The following is a 21,808-nucleotide window of genomic DNA, read 5'->3' as shown; positions in this document are numbered from 1 at the left end:
GGGAGCTGGGAGTTCAAATCAGGATCCCTACGCCAACCCTTGCGCTCCGTGCCAGGTGTGCTTAACCTGCTGCGCTACCACCTGGCCAGATGACAATACTTTCTTGAGGATTTCTGCATGAGGGTCAGTCAGGAACATTGGTCTATAGTTTTCTCCTCTTGTCATAATGCATTTAGTGTTAAACACTGCCAGTGCCAAGCTCCTGAGAGTGTTCTAGGTCTTAAATATATAAGATGATTTAAGGGCCCCTCACAGCTTTGTTCTTCGATGTGTGTAATTGTGGTCAAAACCACACTAGGAAAGTACGCTAAAACGATTTCACATGGTATACAAATAGAAACATCTTAAGCACCTCCTTTCTTGTTAAGGAAATTTCACTCTTGGAAACACCAAAGGAGTCAATGATAGCTTTGGCAAAGGAAAATAAATGTCTTTCCTCTTTGCATGATATGGTATCTGGCATTTTGAACACCTGTGCTTGACTGGTTGGCTTAAAGAGGTATGCCTGTGCGTCAAAGAGGTATTTAAGTGTTTAATACCATATTCTCAAATTATCTATTTTAAACTAAAGTGGAGGCATCCTTCGTGACAAACTTCAAAGTATAACCCCGTCAGATATATTTTACTGACTGGAGAGGCTCACATAGCTCTGCTTCATATTTTACTTCCTACTATTTTTTCTTAAATTCAATAAAAATTATAGTTAACTGAAATTATTTCTCAGGGTCAGAAAAGATAGCTTTTTTCCTTCTGTTTTTCTACTGTTAATTAAGATTAAAGAATAAGTTGTGCCAAGACTCTCCTTCACTGAGCTTATGCACCTGCTTGGCTTACTCTAAATGAAACAAAAGGAATTTTGTAGAGTTAATACTATTTGGAAAAAAGTGATTTCCTAAGATTTTTTTTAATGTATGGAATTTACTGATAAGAGCCAGGACCATTTAGTGTTACAATAATGAAAAGTTTTGCACATGTACAATGTATACATGTAACCAGATTAGGAGGAGGAAAATGACACCTTTCCTCCCCAAAGAGAATAGCAAATGACAAACTTGATGTGACACATTTCATCTCTTCTCCTGCGTCTGACTGGCAGATCTAGAGTAGATGGTTTTATAAAATAGTATCTTATTTGACCACCAATTTGGTTTGTATGTTTTGTAAAAACAGACTAAGCCTAAAAGTTTGTATCCCACTAAAATGGGACAGAACTTGAGGACTATTTGTGAGATTATGCTTCTTGGCCAGTCACAGGAGTAGTTGTGTTTGTGACGTAGAAGAAGGTGGTGGTGGGGAGGGTGGTTGAGTGCACACTTTACAGTTCACAAGGACCCAGATTCAAGCCCCTGGTCCCCACCTCCAGGTGGAAAGCTTCACAAGTGGTGAAGCAGTGCTCTCTCTCTGTCTGTCTCCCACTGTATCACTCCCTTCCCTCTTGATTTCTGGCTATCTATCCAATAAATAAATAAATAAATTTTAAATGCAGGGGAAGACAGATGGAACTGAAGATTATGTTTAGTGAAATAAGAGGTTAAGGACAACTATTAGATCTTTCCACTCATGTGGAATCTAGAAAACTAATACACATGAACTTGAAACAAACAATAAACAGCAAGCAATCTGTTTCTAAAAACAAACAAAAATGTGTGTGTGTGTGTGTGTGTGTGTGTGTGTGTGTGTGTGTGTGTAGGGGGGGGGGTAAACAGCATAATGGGTATACAAAAAGACTTTTGTGCCTGAGGCTCCCAGGTTCAATGCCCCGTACTAGCCAGAGGTGATCAGTGCTCAGGTAAAAATAAAATTAAAAAGCGCAAGGACCAGTGTAAGGATCCCGGTTTGAGCCCCTGGCTTCCCACCTGCAGGGGAATCACTTCACAAGTGGTGAAGCAGGTCTGCAGGTGTCTTATCTTTTCTCCCTCTCTCTGTCTTCCCTTCCTCTCTCCATTTCTCTCTGACCTATCTAATAACAATGACATCAATAACAATAACTACAACAATAAAACAAGGGCAACAAAAAGGAATAAATAAATAAGTAAAGTGGTGACAGTAGCTAACAGAAATTTAGAGCTTGATATGAACTGAGCCTTAGGTTTGAGGAATTTTATATGCTGTTTTATTGAATCCTCACAGTTATCTTATGAAATCAAAGAAGACATAAGTCACTGAAGTTCTTTCCATCCTCAATGCTAAAGGACATTTTAAGACCAATGTAAGGAACTATATAATTCAGACTTTCACATGTTAGCAAGTGACTGGTCTTCAGAAAGTGAGTGACTTTTTAAATCTGACTGGAATCCAAAAAACTAGAACCATTCACTGCTCCCGATATGTTTATAAGCAGACGAACAGTACATACTTCACCCCATAAAACCTTATAAAAACCACCAGATAATGGCTAAATAAAATACCCCCAGCCTGGGGACTGGGTGGTAGAACAGTGGGTTAAGTGCACATGGTATTAAGCACAAGGACTGGTGTGAGCATCCTGGTTCTAGCCCCTGGCTCCCCACCTGCAAGGGGTAGGGTCCTTCACATGCAGTGAAGCAGGTCTGTAGGTGTCTATCTTTCTCTCCCCCTTTCTGTCTTTCCTTCCTCTTTCAACCTTTCTCTATCTTACCCACCAACAATAACAATAGTAATAACAAGGGCAACAAAATGGAAAAAATGGCCTCCTGGAGCAGTGGATTTGTAGCGCAGGTACTGAGCCCCAGCAGTAACCCTGGAGCCAAAAAAATAAAATACCCCCAGCCTTCCTTTACTTGTCCTCCAACAACTACTATTTAGCTAAAACTAAAATGGATGGGAAACATAATGAAATAATTGTCAATATAAGTAGATTTCAATACTACCAGGGACTCAGGAGATAGGATAGTGGTTATACAAAAGATGTGCAGCCATAAGGCCGAGCTGAGCAGTGCTCTAGTTAACAACAGTATCTGCCAGGCACTGCAGTTAGAGCTATACACAGACGCCACTGACCTCTCAGTAATCCTGGGAAGAGGAAGTATTTTTATAACCAACCCTATTTTCCACTTGAAGTTAAGGCAGAATACAGATCAGACCCAAGGTCTGCAGCTCTAAATGGCTAATGACATTCTCATAATGATGAAATCCTACATGTGAAACATACATGGTACACACATAGAAGTGCATTGATGTATTTATGAAAACTAGTGGAGGAGGGTGTTTTTACTGTTATTTAGTGAAAACCTGATGTGGTTGTGAGAATATAAGAAAGATTTTTTTTTGTTTCCTTTTTGGTGCTATGTTAAATAAATTAACTTTCCATATTAGGATAACCAACCTACAAAAGCACTCTTGTGAGAAGTCTACAAATTTGGAAGAGATTCCTCGAAAAAAATGAGTTTCATTAAATTCATTTCATTAAATTCATGACACTTTGCTTATCATTAGATTAACCTTTTGGTTTGGAGGAACTATAATTATATGTAGTTTATGAATGAAATTTTTGGTTTTGGTTTTTATTTTTTAAAGATACCCATGGGTTTTTGAGTGTTCTTGTTAAGCATGTGTGTGGATATGCATTTGGCTGTGTTTAATGGTTTTACCCAATAATACCAGCCTTTCTGACTTAATTGTAAAAGTGGCAACACGTTTTAATGCAGTGGTAGACATTCTGCAATTGGCAAGTATGTTGTTGTTTTAAACCTTCTAGCAAAGCTGTACAGACATATGCCTTTGCCTTTGTAGTAGACAAAAGAAAGACTAAAACATAGGGAGTAATGTAGTATAAATATAACATTTTTCCTAATCTGATTTTCAGGTACATCTCCAAACTTTGATCTGGCTGAAATAATTCATATTGCAGAGCTGTGGGGATGTCTGGGAGCAAGAGACACAACTAAGACTCCAAACTGCTTTCTTTGTCTGAAAAACTACACAGCGCCATCCCTTCTGACTCTGGGACTGTGCACATCTCCAGAGACTTCACTTGAATGTTTACACTCCTGCTTGCTGCCCTGCATATCACTAGCTAGTGTTCACCTTCTAAAACTTCCAGGTGTCGGGGGTTGAGCTTGCTTGGCACGGCAGCATGGCTAGGGTGAGCTTTGTTTTGGCAGCTTACAGAGCAGTGCTGGGCTTGCTAGTGATTGCATTCACTGGGTCTTCACTACAAAGTAGTGAGTGCCCCCAACTTTGTGTGTGTGAAATCAGACCCTGGTTCACCCCACAGTCAACATACCGGGAGGCCACCACTGTGGACTGCAATGACCTCCGCTTAACCAGGATTCCCAGCAACCTCTCCAGTGACACACAAGTGCTTCTCTTACAGAGCAATAACATCGCCAAGACTATGGATGAGCTCCAACAGCTATTCAACCTGACTGAGCTCGATTTCTCCCAGAACAACTTTACAAATATCAGAGAGGTTGGGCTGGCCAACCTGACCCAGCTTACCACGCTACATCTGGAGGAAAATCAGATTACGGAAATGACTGATTACTGTCTGCAGGACCTTAACAACCTTCAAGAACTCTACATCAACCATAACCAGATAAGCACGATTTCTGCAAATGCTTTCTCAGGCTTAAGAAACCTTCTAAGACTCCATCTGAACTCCAACAAGTTGAAAGTCATCGATAGCCGTTGGTTTGACTCAACGCCCAACCTGGAAATTCTCATGATTGGGGAGAACCCTGTGATTGGAATTCTGGATATGAACTTCAAGCCCCTTTCAAATTTGAGAAGCTTGGTTTTGGCAGGGATGTACCTCACTGACATCCCTGGGAATGCCTTGGTGGGTCTGGAGAGCCTGGAGAGCCTGTCTTTTTATGATAACAAGCTGGTCAGAGTTCCTCAGCTCGCCCTGCAGAAAGTTCCAAATTTAAAATTCTTAGACCTGAACAAAAACCCCATCCACAAAATCCAAGAAGGGGACTTCAAAGACATGCTTCGGTTAAAAGAACTGGGGATCAACAACATGGGGGAGCTGGTTTCTGTGGACCGCTACGCCCTCGACAACTTGCCTGAGCTCACAAAGCTGGAAGCCACCAACAACCCCAAGTTATCTTACATCCACCGCCTGGCTTTCCGGAGCGTCCCTGCCCTAGAGAGCTTGATGCTGAACAACAATGCCTTGAATGCCATTTACCAAAAGACGGTGGAGTCCCTTCCCAATCTGCGCGAGATCAGCATCCACAGCAACCCCCTGAGATGTGACTGTGTCATCCACTGGATCAACTCCAACAAGACCAACATCCGCTTCATGGAGCCCCTGTCTATGCACTGTGCCATGCCCCCGGAATACAGAGGGTACCAGGTGAAAGAGGTTCTGATCCAGGACTCCAGTGAGCAGTGCCTCCCCATGATCTCACATGACACCTTCCCCAACCGCCTGAACATGGACGTGGGCACCACGGTGTTCCTCGACTGCCGGGCCATGGCTGAGCCCGAGCCCGAGATTTACTGGGTCACTCCCCTCGGAAATAAGATCACCGTGGAAATGTTTTCCGAAAAGTACAGGCTCAGTAGTGAAGGGACCTTGGAGATCTCTAACATACAGGTGGAAGACTCCGGAAGGTACACCTGTGTGGCCCAGAATGTTGAAGGAGCGGACACCCGTGTGGTGACCATCAGGGTGAATGGAACGCTTCTGGATGGTGCCCAGGTGCTGAAAATCTACGTCAAGCAGACAGAGTCTCATTCTATTTTGGTGTCCTGGAAGGTTAATTCCAACGTCATGACGTCAAACCTCAAGTGGTCCTCCGCCACCATGAAGGTTGACAACCCCCACATCACGTACACTGCCAGGGTCCCAGTGGATGTGCATGAGTACAATCTGACCCACCTGCAGCCTTCCACAGACTACGAGGTGTGCCTCACGGTCGCCAACATTCACCAGCAGACTCAAAAGTCCTGTGTGAATGTCACCACCAAGAACGCTGCCTTTGCGCTGGACATCAGCGACCGGGACACCAGCACAGCCCTGGCAGCGGTCATGGGGTCTATGTTCGCTGTCATCAGCCTTGCGTCCGTCTCTGTGTACATTGCGAAGAGGTTTAAGCGGAAGAACTACCACCACTCGCTCAAAAAGTACATGCAAAAGACCTCTTCCATCCCACTCAATGAGCTGTATCCACCACTCATCAACCTCTGGGAGGGGGACAGTGAGAAGGACAAAGAGGGTTCTACAGACACAAAACCCACCCAGGTGGACACATCCAGAAGCTATTACATGTGGTGACTTGGCGGACTTTGCTTCAGGTAGTAAGGAGCACAAATATGTTTTTGCTTTATTCTGCAAAAGCAACAAAGCTGAAGACTTTTTGTATTTTTTTGACTTTGCTAGCTTGTGGCAGAGTGGAGAGGGCGGGTGAATCTTTCCCATTTTTTTAGTATAGCGTATCGCAAGTTTTGGCTCAGCTGCAGGTGAGGCTGCGGGCTGAGGTTTGGTTTTTATTCTTATCATTATTATGATTGTTATATTATTATCATTTGGTTTTAGTTGTGCTAAACTCAATAATGTTGTTCTAACTACAATGTTCAATCAAACGATGAAGGACAGGTTGGGGTTCCCCGGCACTTCCTTTGGCCAGTAGCATGACCCCTATTTCTGAAGCCATCGCTAGACAGCACCATGTCCTCCAAAATGCTAACAAGCAGTTCTGAAGCAGCATTGAACCTTTTGTAGCAAGCTGGTCAGCAGACTTGGAACTTCTGAAGCTAAGACTAGACTTGTTACCTTCCTTGAATGATGTTAGTTGACTATACTGTAATGTTGTATCAACTCACTGAATGTTTGCCTTTGAACAATGACTTTCATTTTTGATTTTGTTTTATATATATATATATATAAACATATATATATAATAGTTAAAGAGGCTCAGAACAAGTTAACAGGCAATAGAAATATGTTTATCAAATTTTTTATTGTAACAAACTACATGTTAAATGTTACCTTATTCTTTTTATCTTTAGTAGACACTTTTAAAAGGAAAGACAATAATTTTGTTGTGTTTAATTCACCAATATGTGGTGTATAAAGAAGACAGAACTATAATAAATTAGTTTTGTTCTGATTTTTAGAAGACTTGCAATAATGGATCCTTTATAGTCCTTGCTAGTTGCACTGGTGGTATTTTTTTTTTTACAATCCCCAAACAAACACTAAAATAAATACAACTATAGCATGCTGCTTTTTAAAAGTAGGCCCTACATTTTTTGGGGGAGAGGGTTCTTTGTCTAGGGGAATAAATGTCTATTTTAATGAAAGTATTTAATGAACAGGCTGTCTGTATTTTGAGCACAGACCAGAATGTAATATGGAGTTTCTCCATGCCACCACTCACACTTAAACATGGTGAAATATGCATAGACACTGTATATGCCACACCGCGGTTCTGAAGGGCTTGGCTAAAATCTGATCTTTTAGTAGCACAAACACTCCCTATCAGAGGCTAAAGCATAACATTTCAAAGTGTGCTACATGTTGTTCCTTTTGTCAGTGGCTGTATGCTTAGGCCCATACTATCTGCAGAAAGGAAAGCAGAACAGCTTATACAGTTGGCACTTTCTGTGCAGTAACATATACATCAGTGGTTGTGCAGAAGTTGGTGTGTTCAGGAAGTGTGTGGCAGATATTTAAAACTTGGGTTTAGGTCAAAGGTCAGGTCCATCATGGGCAGAAGGGAGAGATTCAAAAGTGTAAATAGAGAAAGGAATATGGGGCGGATAAACAAAGAGAAAGGCTGCTCCAGGTCATGTCATGTCAGCAAAATAAGATTGAGAGAGGGAAAGGAAGGAAGGAAGGAAGGAAGGAAGGAAGGAAGGAAGGAAGGAAGGAAAGAAGGCAGGCAGACTCAGAGCAAGCAGGTACTAGCTGGGCAGGAATGGGAGAGCAGAACGGCTGTGCTGGTGAAGCGGGCTGCAGGGTTTCTTTCTCCGAATAGATTTTTGCCGCATGCAGCACTTGGGGAAAAAAAGATCCTCATTTCCCTCTAGGGTAGGGAGGGATTTCAGGGCTGAAGCAGTGCTTCCGGAGGGAATCGGGAATCCAAGTCGGAAGCATCTCTTCCCACAGCCTTCAAGGTGATGAGAAGAGAGGAGGTCCAGGTCAGGTGGGGGCCTCTTGCAGAGAGACCTCCCCTCCCCTTCCAGTTGAGATCTCTGCACCCTATCTCATGACCTGAGTCTGCAGCCTTCCAGAGACCCACACACAGGCCACCTCTGCTGTCCCGGCTTTCAAAATATACTACTTCTCTCAAGTGACCGTTTGCCTGGGAGAAAAGTGAGCACGAGGACAGACCAGAGGGTCAGGAGAGCTTCTACATGTTTGATTTTACTAGGTTCATGTAAGAAACACATGGAATGGGGGTCATGGGGGCAAGATGTGTGTTCTTGCCTGGGGATTAGCTTCAAATATCTATGGAGTAGTGGATCCGCCAGCAACCCTGCAAGCAGGTGATACTAAGACACAAGACTCAGAGGAGGAAAGAAGTATTGATCATGCCCTAAAGCAATGATTTGAACCTGCACATAATCCACACAGAAATGCTAGTACAATTCATGAAGGAAGGGAAACCATTGTTTCTGGATTCTGAGTACCTACTTGCCCCATCCCCAGTAAACTACTGAGCTTGTTTTGCCTTGTCTGTGCTAAATGGGATGGTTCCAGATGACAGAAAGTAACAGGCACATTTCTTTATTTGTACTTAACTTGACAGGTCAGACTGGCCACTTGTAGTAGACATCAAGCTAGGTGTTGGTTGATGCTGGAGGCTAGAGTGGTTTCACCACTGACCTGGCTGCTACTGGTACTTTCTAATTATCCCTTTGGCCACCTACTCACTTCCTATGGCAACTAATATTTCTCTAACCTGGTTTCATGAGGTTATTTTTGGAGCAAGCATTTCTTTTTAAAACAGGCATGTCCTAATCTGCTCATTTTGCTAGTGGCCAATTGAAATGATGTAATATATGTGGAACCAAGTACAAGGTTTCATGATGAGTTTTTGCTCATTTGGAAGGAAAAAGAAAGAAAGGAAGGAAGAAATAAAGGAAGGAAGAAAGAAAGAAAGAAAGAAAGAAAGAAAGAAAGAAAGAAAGAGAAGGGAATCAGCCCCATGTTTGGCAAACAAACAATACCAAAGTCCATTATTTTCACTCATTGGGGTGTTCTATTTGTTTATCGTTCATTTATTTCCCAAGGAGACCTCACTCAATCTGTTACTTGGTGTTTTTCTCAGCTGTGTAATCATTGTCCGAGATATTTTCTTTCCTTCATTACTGTTTGTACAATGGTGCTGGGGGGGGGGGGCTTTTTGTATCCCTAACATTTTGCTGAAATGCTACACTTTCTGCCTTTCTATCTTGTGAAAAGGAGAATACGACTACCACTAATGCATTCTAACTACAACAGCAAATGCCTTCTTCACCTCAATTCTTTCACACTCACCCTGCTTGCAAATAGACTTCTTTTGTTTGTTTGTTTGTTTGTTATTATACATAAGGGATTAGCTGGAGGAAAATGTTTCTTTAGAGCTGAGTTTTGGAATCCCCATCCAGAGCTCTAGAATGATTTTGGCCCAGACTCTGAGGCCTTGAGGGAATCTGCTGTGGCCGCTTGTTCCTCCCCACCTCTCCCCTCATTCACCAGTAACAGCTCTTTTTCTCTGTGTGCTCTAAGCTGGGAAGTTCTGGTGCACAGTAAGACTGAGTAGATAGCCAGGGAAGGCTCTGCTTTTTCATCTATTCACTCTACACTGCTCAGCACTGGCCAGCAGCCCTCATGGGTCTCCTATACTGCGGAACTCCTCAGAGACTTGAAGGTATCAGCATAACAGCCCTCCCCACCCTTCCATACACACCAGAGGACCACTGGATTACTCTGTACTGTAGATCCTGAATTGAATCCTGAAAACAGCCCAGGTCAGGAACACATTATTCTGCCCATCTCACAGGGAAGGAAATGAAGGCCTAAGAGAGGATTTACCTTCCTGGCACTGCAATGTTGTGACGATGGAGCCCTCACTGCCACCCTTCCTCTAGTGTCCCCTGAAAACGAGGGAGAGGCATCTGCAGGAGGCATCTGTCGGGGTCTCCGAGCACAGAGAGAGGAAGGAGGGCTCACAGGAGGTGCCCTGAGGCTTCTCTGTTTTTGAAGGTGTGCTTCTCACTCCCTCCTCACAAGTTATAGCCTGGGGATTTGTTTCCATACGCCTGCTTTTTCATTCTCATTGCCTTCCATTTCCCCCATACTCTCCTCTGTTACAAGCTCAGGGAAAAAAAAAAAAAGTAAGACATTTTTTTTTCTTTCATGTGAGATAGAGTTTCACGAGAGAAAGAGAATCCAGAGCGCCACTCTAGGGTATGTGATGCTGAAGATGGAGCCTGGAGCCTCAGGCATGCAAGGCCTGAGCTCTACAAGCGACGCTATTTCCCCAGGTGCTATACTCAGAAAAGATTTCGCAGATTCCAGTTCATTCTTTAGCAGAAAAGCATGTAAAGCTTCAGCAAACCTAATGACAGACATATTTTTTACTCCACAGGATAAATGGGGACATGTGAAGTTCACCAAGTCATGTAGGTGCATGGGACTATGTGGCATGCCTAGAAATTTAAAAAGTTTTGTGTAATATATTCAGGAAAACCTCTGTTCCTCACTCTTGAAGGAATGAGGAAGGAGGGACATCTACTGTGTGTGAACCCTCTGCCAGGACCAGAGGTTACTTTTTTTTTTTTACAATTTTATTAATCTTTTTTCCCTTTTGTTGCTCTTGTTTTATTATTGTAGTTATTATTGTTGTTGTTATTGATGTCATCATTGTTGGGTAGGATAGAGAGAAATGGAGAGAGATTGGGAAGACAGAGGGGGAGAGAAAGACAGGCTCCTGCAGACCTGCTTCACCGCCTGTGAAGTGACTCCCCTGCAGGTGGGGAGCAGGGGCTCGAACCAGGATCCTTACGCAGTCCTTGCACTTCATGCCATGTGTGCTTAACCCACTGCGCTACCACCCAGCGCCCCAGAAGTCACTTCTATCCAGTCCTCTCCCTCACCCTGGAAGTGAATATCATGGCTCCTTTACAGATAGAAAGCTCAGAAAAAAATCAGTTGAAAAAAATAAAGGAAGGTGGGGTGTGGTGGTAGTCATAGAGAATTCCACACATGGCCACGCAGTGAGCACAGGAGTTCTAGATGTGCTAGGTTCTTGCCCTGGATTGTGACACTTAATCTTCAATCAGTATATGCACTTTGGCAATACACATGAAGCGTACCTACTTCTCCTCTTCGCACACAGAGAAACGGCTTCAGTTCATCAGTGATGATGCCAAGATTTCAGTCCTGCCCATGAGACTTCCACTGTTTCCTAACCAAGTAAATCCACTCTCTGAGTCCTGGGGCCTGCTTGGTAAATTTAGCTCTTTACTGAGGGGAAAAAGGGAAAGTTTTGCAGTCACACTATAAACATCTTCTAAGAAAAAGTTGGTTAACCTGGGATTCATGTCCTAGGCTTAAGTAAGAGGAAGACTTGCTGCCTTGTTCACTATCACTTTAAACTATTAAGTCTCATATTGCAGTCACTTCTCTGATAGATTTTTCAAAGTGATGCCAGTCATCCACGTGGAGTGTAAACTTTCTTTACTTCCAGGGGAATACGGAAATAAGATGGGGAAACTCCCTGCAGAACCTCTATGAAGGGAAGAGTAGTATTATGTATAATTCTCTATATTTATGGTCTCAAATATCCTTTGTTTAAATATACTTTCTATCTTCCAAAAGCAAATTGGACTAAGAATCTCCAGTTCTTGCCCAGGAGGTGGTGCACCTGGTTAAGCACTCACACTACAGTGTGCAAGGACACAGGTTCAAGCTCCTGGCTCCCACCAGCAGGGGGAAAGCTTCATGAGTAGTGAAGCAGGGCTGCAGGTATCTCTCTGTGTTTTTCTCTATCTTCCCCACCCCTCTCAATTTCTCTCTGCCTCTATCTAATAAATAAAGACTCGTGCTTGTATAAAAAAAACTCCAGTTCTATGTATAGTATGAAACTATACACAAATGTCACTATGAATATTAATTAAAATGTATGCTTGTGTGTTACTTTCTCTCATCAGAGCATCACATAATTAGAACAGTACTTGAATTTGCCAAACCCTACTCTAGCTGGCATTGGTGCACTAGTGCCCATATATCATTCATTTCTAAATGATATTTTTCTTCTGATTATTACCTTGATTTATGTTCACATAGACAATATGGAGACAAAGGTATAATAAAGGGAATAGAATATAATCCCATAATTCCCAAATAACCAACTAAGATTCTGCTATATTTCCTAGTCTTTTCCCTTCTATATCTTTTATTGAGGGAATTAATGGTTTACAGTAAATACAGTTATTAATACATGTGTAAAAATTCTCAATTTTCTGCAAAACACTCCCACCTCCAACCTAAGTCCCCTCCTAGGATCTGAAATCCCCCTGTCTGTATTTTTATGCACAATACTTTTATATACTATATACCTCTGTATATGTACAGCTACATATACTTTTTATGAATATAGAATGAAAATCCTGCTATATAATGGTGTATACTATTGTTTCCCCTTTCACAAATAATAAGCATATTCCCATATTAAATTTTCTTGGTAAGCATGACATGGGTATCCAATGATTGAATGATTCCTTCTCGGGGACACTATGCATGTTGTTAGGCACTAGAGGCACAAAATGAGCCCCCTGTAGGCATGTGCTCCAGGATACCTGCTGTCTTACAGGAAGTGGACATCCATGGAAATGGCCACTCAGTATGAGAACTGCCGCCAAGGAGGTGGAATGGTGGCACAAAAGTACAGAAAGACCCTCCCTGGTCACTAGAGATGGACTTACCTTATGACACAGCACTCCCACTCCTAAGGATTTACCCAAAGAAAACAAGCACCTATTCTCAAAGACCCATGCACACCAATGTTCACAGCTGCAGTTTGTAGTAGTCCAAACTTGGAAGCAACCCAGATGCCCAATGATAGATAAACGGCTATGGAGGTTAATACACACACACACACACACACACACACACACACACATAATGGAGCACTACACAGCTGTTAAAAATTATCGGTCATCTATGTAATATTTTGGTATTTTGGTCAGGATTTTAAAGTATTGAGGGAGACAAGCCAGGAAGAGAAAAAATAAGAACCTAAACTATAGATCTCACTTAGGAAGAAAGGACAGTAAGGGAAACAGAAGGTATAACTTGGACTGGGGGTGGTGTATTGAACCAAAGCAAAGGGCTCTGTGAAGGGAGAGAAAGGGACAGGGTGTAGGGACACTGGGGTCCTAAATGTGTTTTCTAAACACGTATCAAGAGATGAGAGGTTGTGCCTATGTGTTAAAGACTATACTGTAGTAGGGTACCAAAGTAAAAACCCTGGGTGGAGGGTGAGGGTGGATGTTCAGCTTCATGGGATGGGGAAGAGGGGGTAATGGGGATGGAATGGGACACAGTCTTTTGTTAGCAGGAATGGTGTTGTTAATGTTTCCTTTTTATAAATAAAAAAAATTTTTAAGGCTATACTGTAAGCCAGGGGCCAGGTGGTGATGCACCTGGTTAAGCACACGTAGTACAAAGCACAAGGATCCTGGTCCACACAAGGATCCCAATTCGAGCCCCAGGCTCCCCACCTGCAGGGGGGTCTCTTCACAAGCAGTGAAGCAAGTCTGCAGGTTTCTTTCTCTCTTCCTCCTCCTCAATTTCCCTCTGTCCTATCCAAAAAATAAAAAATAAAAATAAAATGGCCATAGGAGCAGTGGACTTGTAGTGCAGGCACCGAGCCCCAATGATAACCCTGGAAGTAAATATATATATACTATAAACCATTAGCACCACCACACACATAATAAAGAAGGAGCCCTGATTAGTTTGGAAAGCTTAAACTTGCAATTCTCACCACTGAACTCTGAGATAACAGATGGCATAGGCATTACACAAGTGAATATCCAGAGGGTCTGGGGACTGGGACAATGAAGGGTCACGGGGCATCTAAGGCCATGGCAAAAAGCTTCTGTGGGAGATGGGGGTTCTGGAGGCAAGGTGGTGATGGGAAAGACAGAGTGACTAAACCCGAGACTGATGTGAAGCAGGAAGAGCAGCAAGTCCTCATGCACAGATGAGTGAGAGGAGTGGGTGACGCCAGAGCTCCGGAGCCCCACAGGAAGCTTGACTACCTACTCTGGTTGGTTTTTTTTGGTTTTTTTTTTTTTTTCAGTTATTCCAAGTAATCCCTGGGGATTTTCTTCCAGGTGAAACAAGAGAAGTTGGCAAGGCCCACTTGATAAACTTCCCTGACTTCTAGGTCCTCAGTGTGGAATGTTGGCCACTTTCATTTCTGGTGGTGGGGACTGTGAGGAGTTGTACCCCTTTTACCCTGTGGTTTTGTCAATATTTCCTTTTTTATAAATAAAAAAAAAAAAGCCAAGCAGATGTGAGACAGCCTTAATTGCTCCTGTCTATCTCAGCCACTGACATGTAGTTAGTGTCCATTTCTTTGGTCTCTGGTGCCAAGGAGACAGGAAGTGCATGTTTGAAAATGGAAACTGACTATATGGAGGTATAAAGCTCTAGCTAATCCTTAGTTCAACTTGCTCCTTGTCCACTAAAGACAAGTGTTTGGGGGATGGGCAGTGGTGCACCTAGTTAAGCACACACATTACAGTGCATAAGAACCTGGGTTCAACCCCCTGGTCCCCATCTGCAGAGGAAAGCTCCACAAGTGGTGAAGCAGTGCTGCATGTGTCTCTCTGTCTCTCTATCCACCTTCCCTCTAAATTTATATCAAATAAAATAAAGTTTTTTTAAAAATCACTAAAAATATTTCCTAAAAGAACACCACCCAGTGGAAGTGGAAGCACCACTAGATCTTCCTTAGAAAAAAGAAGGAAGGAAAGGAAGAAAGAAAGAAAGAGAGAAAGAAAGAAAGAGAAAGAAAGAAAGAAAGAAAGAAAGAAAGAAAGAAAGAAAGAGAAAGAAGGAGAGAAAGAAAGGAGGAATTCTTGGTCACTTGCTTACACAAGATTCTTATTTTTAATTGTATTGCAACAAAGAACCGCACAGGAACTTTAAAAAATGATGGACATGAACTTTCATTCCTCTACCTGCAAATTCACACAATTGTTTTAAAGTGTAAAGACATTGTAGTGTATTCTACTACAAAATGCTTCTGAATATAAAGACTTATCCCTATGCAATTTCCTTTGGGTTTCTTGCATTCTTTTTCCATGGTGGGGCTTCACCATGGGGTTTCATCATGAGCTGACTTTTTCAGACAGAGATAGGGCCAGCAAAAGAGCTCACTTGAATAGTGCCTTGCTTTGCGATGTGTGCTGCTCAGGTTCAAGCCCTGCTCCCACTGTATTAAGGGAAACTTTGGAGCTGTGGTATCTTTCACTGTCTCTCTCTCTCTCTGCCTCTTTTCCTCTCTATCTCTATCTAAAAAGAATCAAAACAACAATAGCAACAGCAACAAAATATAGAGGGAGAGGGGAAAGATACCACAGTAATGAAGCTTTGGCTTCTTAATTTCATCAGTTCCTGAAAATACAAATTTAAGGTAAAAAAAAGTTTTTCCTAATTTTTCTCTTAACAACTTTGTTGATGGGCATAAGACCTAATGGTATTTTTATCAGTGGAAGATTTTTCCCAGCCTGTTTGCAGATTCTATCTACCTGAATTATTGGTCTCTCTCTGGAGAAAGATTCAAAAAGCCATTCTGCAGACATACTCGTTCCAATCCACTTCCCCAGACAGACAATGCAAGTTATAGTTCACTTCCCATTAGGTTCATAAATTGAGACAAGCACTTTTGCAGACAATGAAAAACACTGGACAACCCACAAGTCAACAGAAGCTTGCTAAATGAATAAAGGCATTCATATTTTTGACTTTGGGGAAATAATAAGATTCTGCTTGATGCAGATTCATCTTCCCATTAAGATTTTTTTGGTTGATTTAGGGGGGAGCAGACTGTATTTCTTGTAATTTATTTCCTTTTTATGTTCCCCATTGGGGCTGAGGGAAATTCTGCCTTAAGCTCATCCAATTTTGTGGAAATAATGCAACCCTGGACATCGTCTGGGGCTGTGTCACTTGCAGTGACCCAGGACTTCTAGACTCACTCAGTTCCCAATGTGGTCCCTGAAGGGCCAGTCTCTCCGTTTACTTTCTGGGTAGAACACAACCACCACCAGAACAAGGAGAGCAGATTATTTAGTTTGGTGAAATGTGTTTTCCAAACTCTCCAAACTCTGGAAGTGTTCGTCAAAACAGCACAGCCATCCATTTTGGACTTTATTTTCGTTAATCTAGAAAATCTTGTACTGTGAGGGTATCCTAGAAAATATGTAAACAAAAATCTATACTTTTATATATTTTTTCTCTTTGCATCATTTTATTGGGAGGGGTTAATGGTTTAAAATACCGTTGTTGATACATGGGTACAATACCTCGTCTCCCTGTGATAAATGTCTGCAGAACACTCTCACCCCAAACTTAGGCCCTTTCCCACTACATACAACCAGGTAGGATCCCAGTACCTTCTCTACTCCCTCCACTTCCCAGAGCTCTTTGTTTTTATACCACATACTGGGCAAGATAATTGTGGTGTGTGTGTGTGTGTGTGTGTGTGTGTATGTATGTGTGTGTGTGTGTGTGCACTGTTCCATATGATGACATCATCTACTTTGCCTCATCTTGGTTGGAACTTGAAGGAATCATGTTAAGTGAGATAAGCCAGAAGGAGGAGGACAAATACCAGATATTCTCACTTAGAGATGAAACTAAAGAAATAAGAACAGAAGGAAAAGCACAAAGAGAAATCCATACTCCTTTTCCCTCAGGTTTCACAACCAGTGACATGGAGATGGGACAGAGGGTGTAATGACAGAAGAATGGAAAGAGGCCATTTATCCATGGAGGCAGGACAGGGCAGGCTAAAACCTGCACACAGAGTCTTCTCTCCTCTAAAGCTGTTTCCTGTGTCCATTGGTAGGAGTGAAGAAAGAGCAAATCAGTGTGCACAAAGAGGAGTCTTTTATGTTGGCCTTCTATTGGGGCAGGTCAGAGGTGCACCCTGCTGAATACACTCATTACCATGTGCAAGGGCCAGGTTCAAACCCTTGTTGCTGCTTTCCATTTGCAGGAGGGGGTGCTTCACAAGTCGTGAAGCAGGGCTGCAGATGCCTTATGTTTCTCTCCCCCTCTCTATCTCCACCTCCCCTTTCTATTTCTCTCTGTCCTGTCTAATAAAGTAGAAAGAAAGAAAAAAAAAGGAAAAATGACTGCTAGGTTCACGGATTTGTTGTGCTGGCACTGAGCCCCACCAATAACCCTGGTGCCAATAAAAAATAAAAAGAGAGAGGTTTCTGTGCCTTGTCTCCTTCTATTGCCCCTTTCCTCACTGGCAAAGCAAAACCATCTGGAATTTCTAACATTTCCCTAAGACCCCTCACACTTGGATTCTCTTCTCCATTGGCAATATCAATCCCAAGGCTCCTGGGAACTTCAGGAAGAACCTAGAAGAGCAGAGGCACTTTTTTCCTTCCCAATTTTTTCTTTGATTTTTAAGTTGCCCCAGCCTGGTCAGCAGTTCTGGAAAGAGAAACCCAGAGCTGAAGTGAAGTTCTCCCTCTAAACTGTCAAGGGCAGACCCTGTGACAGGAGTACCTAGGCTTTTCCTCTCTGCCTTCAGAGAATGACCAGCAGGGTGTGGAAGGACCCACAGTGCCAGCCCCAGTCAGGTCTCTTCCTCTGTGACTCAGCTTCTCTTTAAGGATTCTCCCTTCACCCTGCATGTCTGAGCTCTTTGCTCTTGACCCAAGGCCTCTCCAAGTCTTCAGGCTGCTAATTCATCCTGTTTTCTTCTTCGTAGGAATGATAGTTTCATTCACCACCAGAAGATAAGGGGTTCTTCATCACTACTGCATCCCCAGGCCTAAGACAGCACCTGACTAAGGGCATCTCTCCCTATCTGCTCTCCACCTCCAGCCCCTCCCCCACCTCAATACCCAGACAGGAGTAAATAGATATCCAGGCTGTTAAGAAATACATCTTCAGGGAGAACAAAAGCAACTGGTAGTGTTCCTTTATAAGATACAGCTATAAGTAAATAGCATAAAAGGACATGAATTATGGCGAGGTCTTATATGCTACAGAAAATCCTAGCAATGGGATTTTCAAAGTTAACCCAATTGCCAAATTATTTGGTTATATCTATAACTATCTATTGCTTCATTACACCCTAAGACAGCAGGAACCCTCCCCTTTCTCTATAAAGCCCATGTTTCTCCCAGTCCTGAAACCTCTAGAGTGAGGCTCACTTCCCTGCATACTTCTCCCAATTCATACCAACTGACACTGCACCTGCTGATCCCAGCCTAATCAATACAACCAGTACCACCTTGGCATGTTTCACTTCGGACTGCATCCAGAGATGTCAGAGTGGAATGTGAACCCACCAGCTTCATCACTAGTCCTTTCCTAGCTCAAAGGACTCCTTAAGTTCACTTCGGGTGGTACACTTCTTAAGAAACCTCAAAACCTAGATGTAGACCAGGGTCCACGAGATGGGGCATAAATACATATACCCAAGAGTTGGGAAAAAACATATACTTTAAAGCAAAAGTGCACAGTAGTTTGCAGTGAGTCAATAAATGTAGTAAGCAAGCAGAAGACCTAAAAAGACACCATAAAGTACCTAATGAAATAGTTTCTACTTAGACCCAGATACCCTCCTCGCCTACCTCCTACTGCATGGCCCTCACTCACTCCAAAGCTAACCCTGTCAGACAAAGGACAGACTACAAAAGCTGAATAAGGGCAAGAGACTGGCATACTTTAATGATGACTCTTTAGTCACTACCAGACCACCCCATCACCTGGGGCCCTGGTCAGGGAGTCCTGGGATTCCCACACAGACATGCTGGGCCTAGACCTCTAACAGATCCCTCTCACCACTGTCACTGGTCATCTCCATCAGGAACAACATAATGGACCCCTCTGTGGGCCCCTATAGGACCAGGCCCTCACTGTGAACCAACAATGGTAGGGAATGTTCCATTCTCAAAGGGAGGTTGGATAGCAGACTCTGCCTGTCACCCAAGGATGATTGGGTCCTGAAACTAGCACAGCCTGGAATGTTCCTAGCCGTGACCACGGAATGTGAGTTCAGACCTACAGGGATTCAGAGGTTACATAGGCTTCTGTGCTGACTATGGGCCCCAGATCAGACCAATGGTATTTACAGTCAACAATATTTATACACCTTTCCCATATTTGGGAGCCACTCTCTTCCCTGATCCAGCTTTCTGTGACACCATCCCCCCAGACAATAGCTTAGGTCATCAGCATAACAGATGTCAGGTGCAGGCAAAAACTAGTTGGGTCACAAGCCCCTTGGAATATACCTAAAATAGACCTACTAGCTTTTTCCAAAATGGAGACTCCAAATCTCCATCCACAATATTCTTGCCTTTAGGTTCATGATTAGTCAACAATTTGCTCTGCTTTCTGTCTTAACTCTTTTTCAGCCACCATGTTCCAGATGCTACCATGATGCCAATTGAACTTTCCTGGGCAGATGACCCCAACAATGTGTCCTGGAGCCCCGCTTCTCCAGAGCCCTTCCCCACTAGGGAAAGAGAGAGACAGGCTGTGAGTATGGATCGAACTATCAATGCCCATGTTCAGCAGGGAAGCAATTACAGAAGCCAGACTTCCTCTGCATCCCACAATGACCCTGGGTCCATACTCACGTAGCATTAAAGAATAGGAAAGCTCTCAGGGGAGGGGATGGGATGCTGAGTTCCAATGGCAGGAATTGTACTCTTATCCTATGGTCTTGTCAGTGTTTCCATTTTATAAATAAAAGCTTAAAAAAATACATCTTAGGAATACCCCGCAAGGTGTCATAAGACAGCTCACAGGCAGAATGCACACCTCTCCACAAGAGGCCCTGGGTCTGAGTCCCAGCACCACATAGGATGGGGGAGTAGTGCTGAGGTGACTCTCTCTCTCTCTCTCTCTCTCTATCTCTATCTCTACCTCTCTCTCTCCCTCCCTCCCTCCTTCCCTCCCTGCCTCCTTCTCTTCTCTCTAGAATAAATGAATGAGAAACAGTCCTTCCCCTCACTCTGCTTTTATTCCAGTTTTTTCCCTAAAAGTCTCTCCTCCTTGCCCCAGCACCTATTCTTTTTTTTTTTTTATTCATTTTTCCTTATTGGGGGGAATCAATGTTTTATAGTTGACAGTAAATACAAGTACATGCATAACATTTCCCAGTTTTCCACATAACAATACAACCCCCACTAGGTCCTCTGCCATCATGTTCCAGGACCTCAGTCCTCCCTCACCCATCTACCCCAGTCTTTTACTTTAGTGCAATACACCACAAATGTCTCTTTAAAAAAAAAATGTATTTATTTATAAAATGGAAACACTGACAAGACCATAGGATAAGAGGGGTACAATTCCCACCACCAGAGCTCTGTATCCCATCCCCTCCCCTGAGAGCTTTCCTATTCTTTAACCCCGTGGGAGTATGGACCCAGGGTCATTGTGGGATGCAGAAGGTGGAAAGTCTGGCTTCTGTAATTGCTTCCCCGCTGAACATGGGTGTTGATAGGTCGATCCATATTCCCAACCTGTCTCTCTTTTTTCCCTAGTGGGGCGAGGCTCTGGGGAAGCAGGGCTCCAGGACACATTGTCGTCTGCCCAGGGAAGTCCAGTTGGCATCATGGTAGCATCTGGAACCTGGTGGCTGAAAGAAAAGTTAACATATAAAGCCAAACAAATTATTGATTAATCATGAACCTAAAGGCTGGAATAGTGGAGATGAAGATTTGGGGGTCTCCATTTTGTAGACAGTAGGCCAATTTTAGTTATATTCCAAAGTGTCCATGACTATACTAGTTTTTTTTTTCCTTAGAGCCTGACATCTGATATGCAGGTGGACTCAATAAATGTTTCTTTTCCTTTGGAAATTGGCAAACCATTGGCTTGGCTTCCTTGGGTGGCCAGAGTAAAGTGCCAGTTTTCCTCTCAGTTCTGCAGCACAGATGCTGAACTGAGGTGTCCACAGAGCAGGTCCATCTGGGGCATTTCTTCTTGCCTTGAAGCTGGCCATCTTTTCCCTGTGTCCTCAAGTCCTCCCCCTCTTCCTGCTGTGTGACTGTGTCCCAGCCTGTTCTTCTTATCAAGATACCAGTCACATGGGCTGAGACTCACCCTCAGGGCCTCATTTCAATCCAGTTACCCCCTTTAAAGCCTCCCTCTGCACCTGCGGTCACATTCTGAGGTCCTGGCAACCGTGTGTGGGGGTGGATGTGTGCTGTATGGATCTGTGGAGGATGCAGCCCAACACATAACAGACCAGCCAGCTGTCACTGTGAACTCGCAGGAGGGCATGTTCTCCACAATAACCTACTAAGGGAGTTCAGTTCTCACTAGCTCACCACCTCAGGGCATCTCACTGAAGCTGAGAGATGAGGGGTGGAGGAGCCTTTATAGACCGTTAGCTCCACCAGCTTCTTCTGCGGGTGGAGAAATGGAGGTCTAGGGAAATATGTCAGCTGAGACATGATTTCTCAGTCAATGAGTGGAGAAACTGAAGCTAAAGACTCATCAGTTTCAGAAACAGGAAAACACACCTTCTCCCCAAGTGTCCTCCTATGTGTCATTGGGAAAAATGCCCAAGATTATTTCACTGAGGTCATCAAGGAAGAACTAATTATGGTCACAGGCTGTTCTGGCCTTGCCTTTAGCTCCTGTTTACCCCTTTCTGTTTTCATCCAGTAC

At 43.3% G+C, this 21,808-nt stretch overlaps 1 protein-coding gene and 1 long non-coding RNA gene across 22 annotated transcripts in view; one reads left to right on the top strand and one right to left on the bottom strand.

The window, feature by feature from the left end:
- Nucleotides 1-7,166, top strand: part of LRRN1 (leucine rich repeat neuronal 1) — a 46,426-nt gene extending 39,260 nt beyond the window's left edge. For 13 of the 21 annotated variants that reach the window (XM_060180801.1, XM_060180797.1, XM_060180806.1 and 10 more), the window contains 2 exons: nucleotides 369-499; nucleotides 3,785-7,166. In XM_060180801.1, coding sequence (XP_060036784.1) covers nucleotides 4,055-6,205 — 2,151 coding nt within the window. In that variant the 5' untranslated portion in view covers nucleotides 369-499; nucleotides 3,785-4,054 and the 3' untranslated portion in view covers nucleotides 6,206-7,166. Of the gene's footprint in view, nucleotides 1-368; nucleotides 521-2,130; nucleotides 2,210-3,784 lie in introns of all 21 variants that reach the window. The other 8 variants (XM_060180816.1, XM_060180814.1, XM_060180813.1 and 5 more) reach the window with 3 other exon arrangements.
- The window catches only part of LOC132535310 (uncharacterized), a 902,180-nt gene that overhangs the window by 476,022 nt on the left and 404,350 nt on the right, over nucleotides 1-21,808 (bottom strand). The window lies entirely within an intron of this gene.

Source organism: Erinaceus europaeus, chromosome 21, assembly GCF_950295315.1.
Source record: "Erinaceus europaeus chromosome 21, mEriEur2.1, whole genome shotgun sequence".
Lineage (NCBI taxonomy): Eukaryota > Metazoa > Chordata > Mammalia > Eulipotyphla > Erinaceidae > Erinaceus > Erinaceus europaeus.
This window is presented reverse-complemented; position numbering and strand designations above follow the sequence as displayed.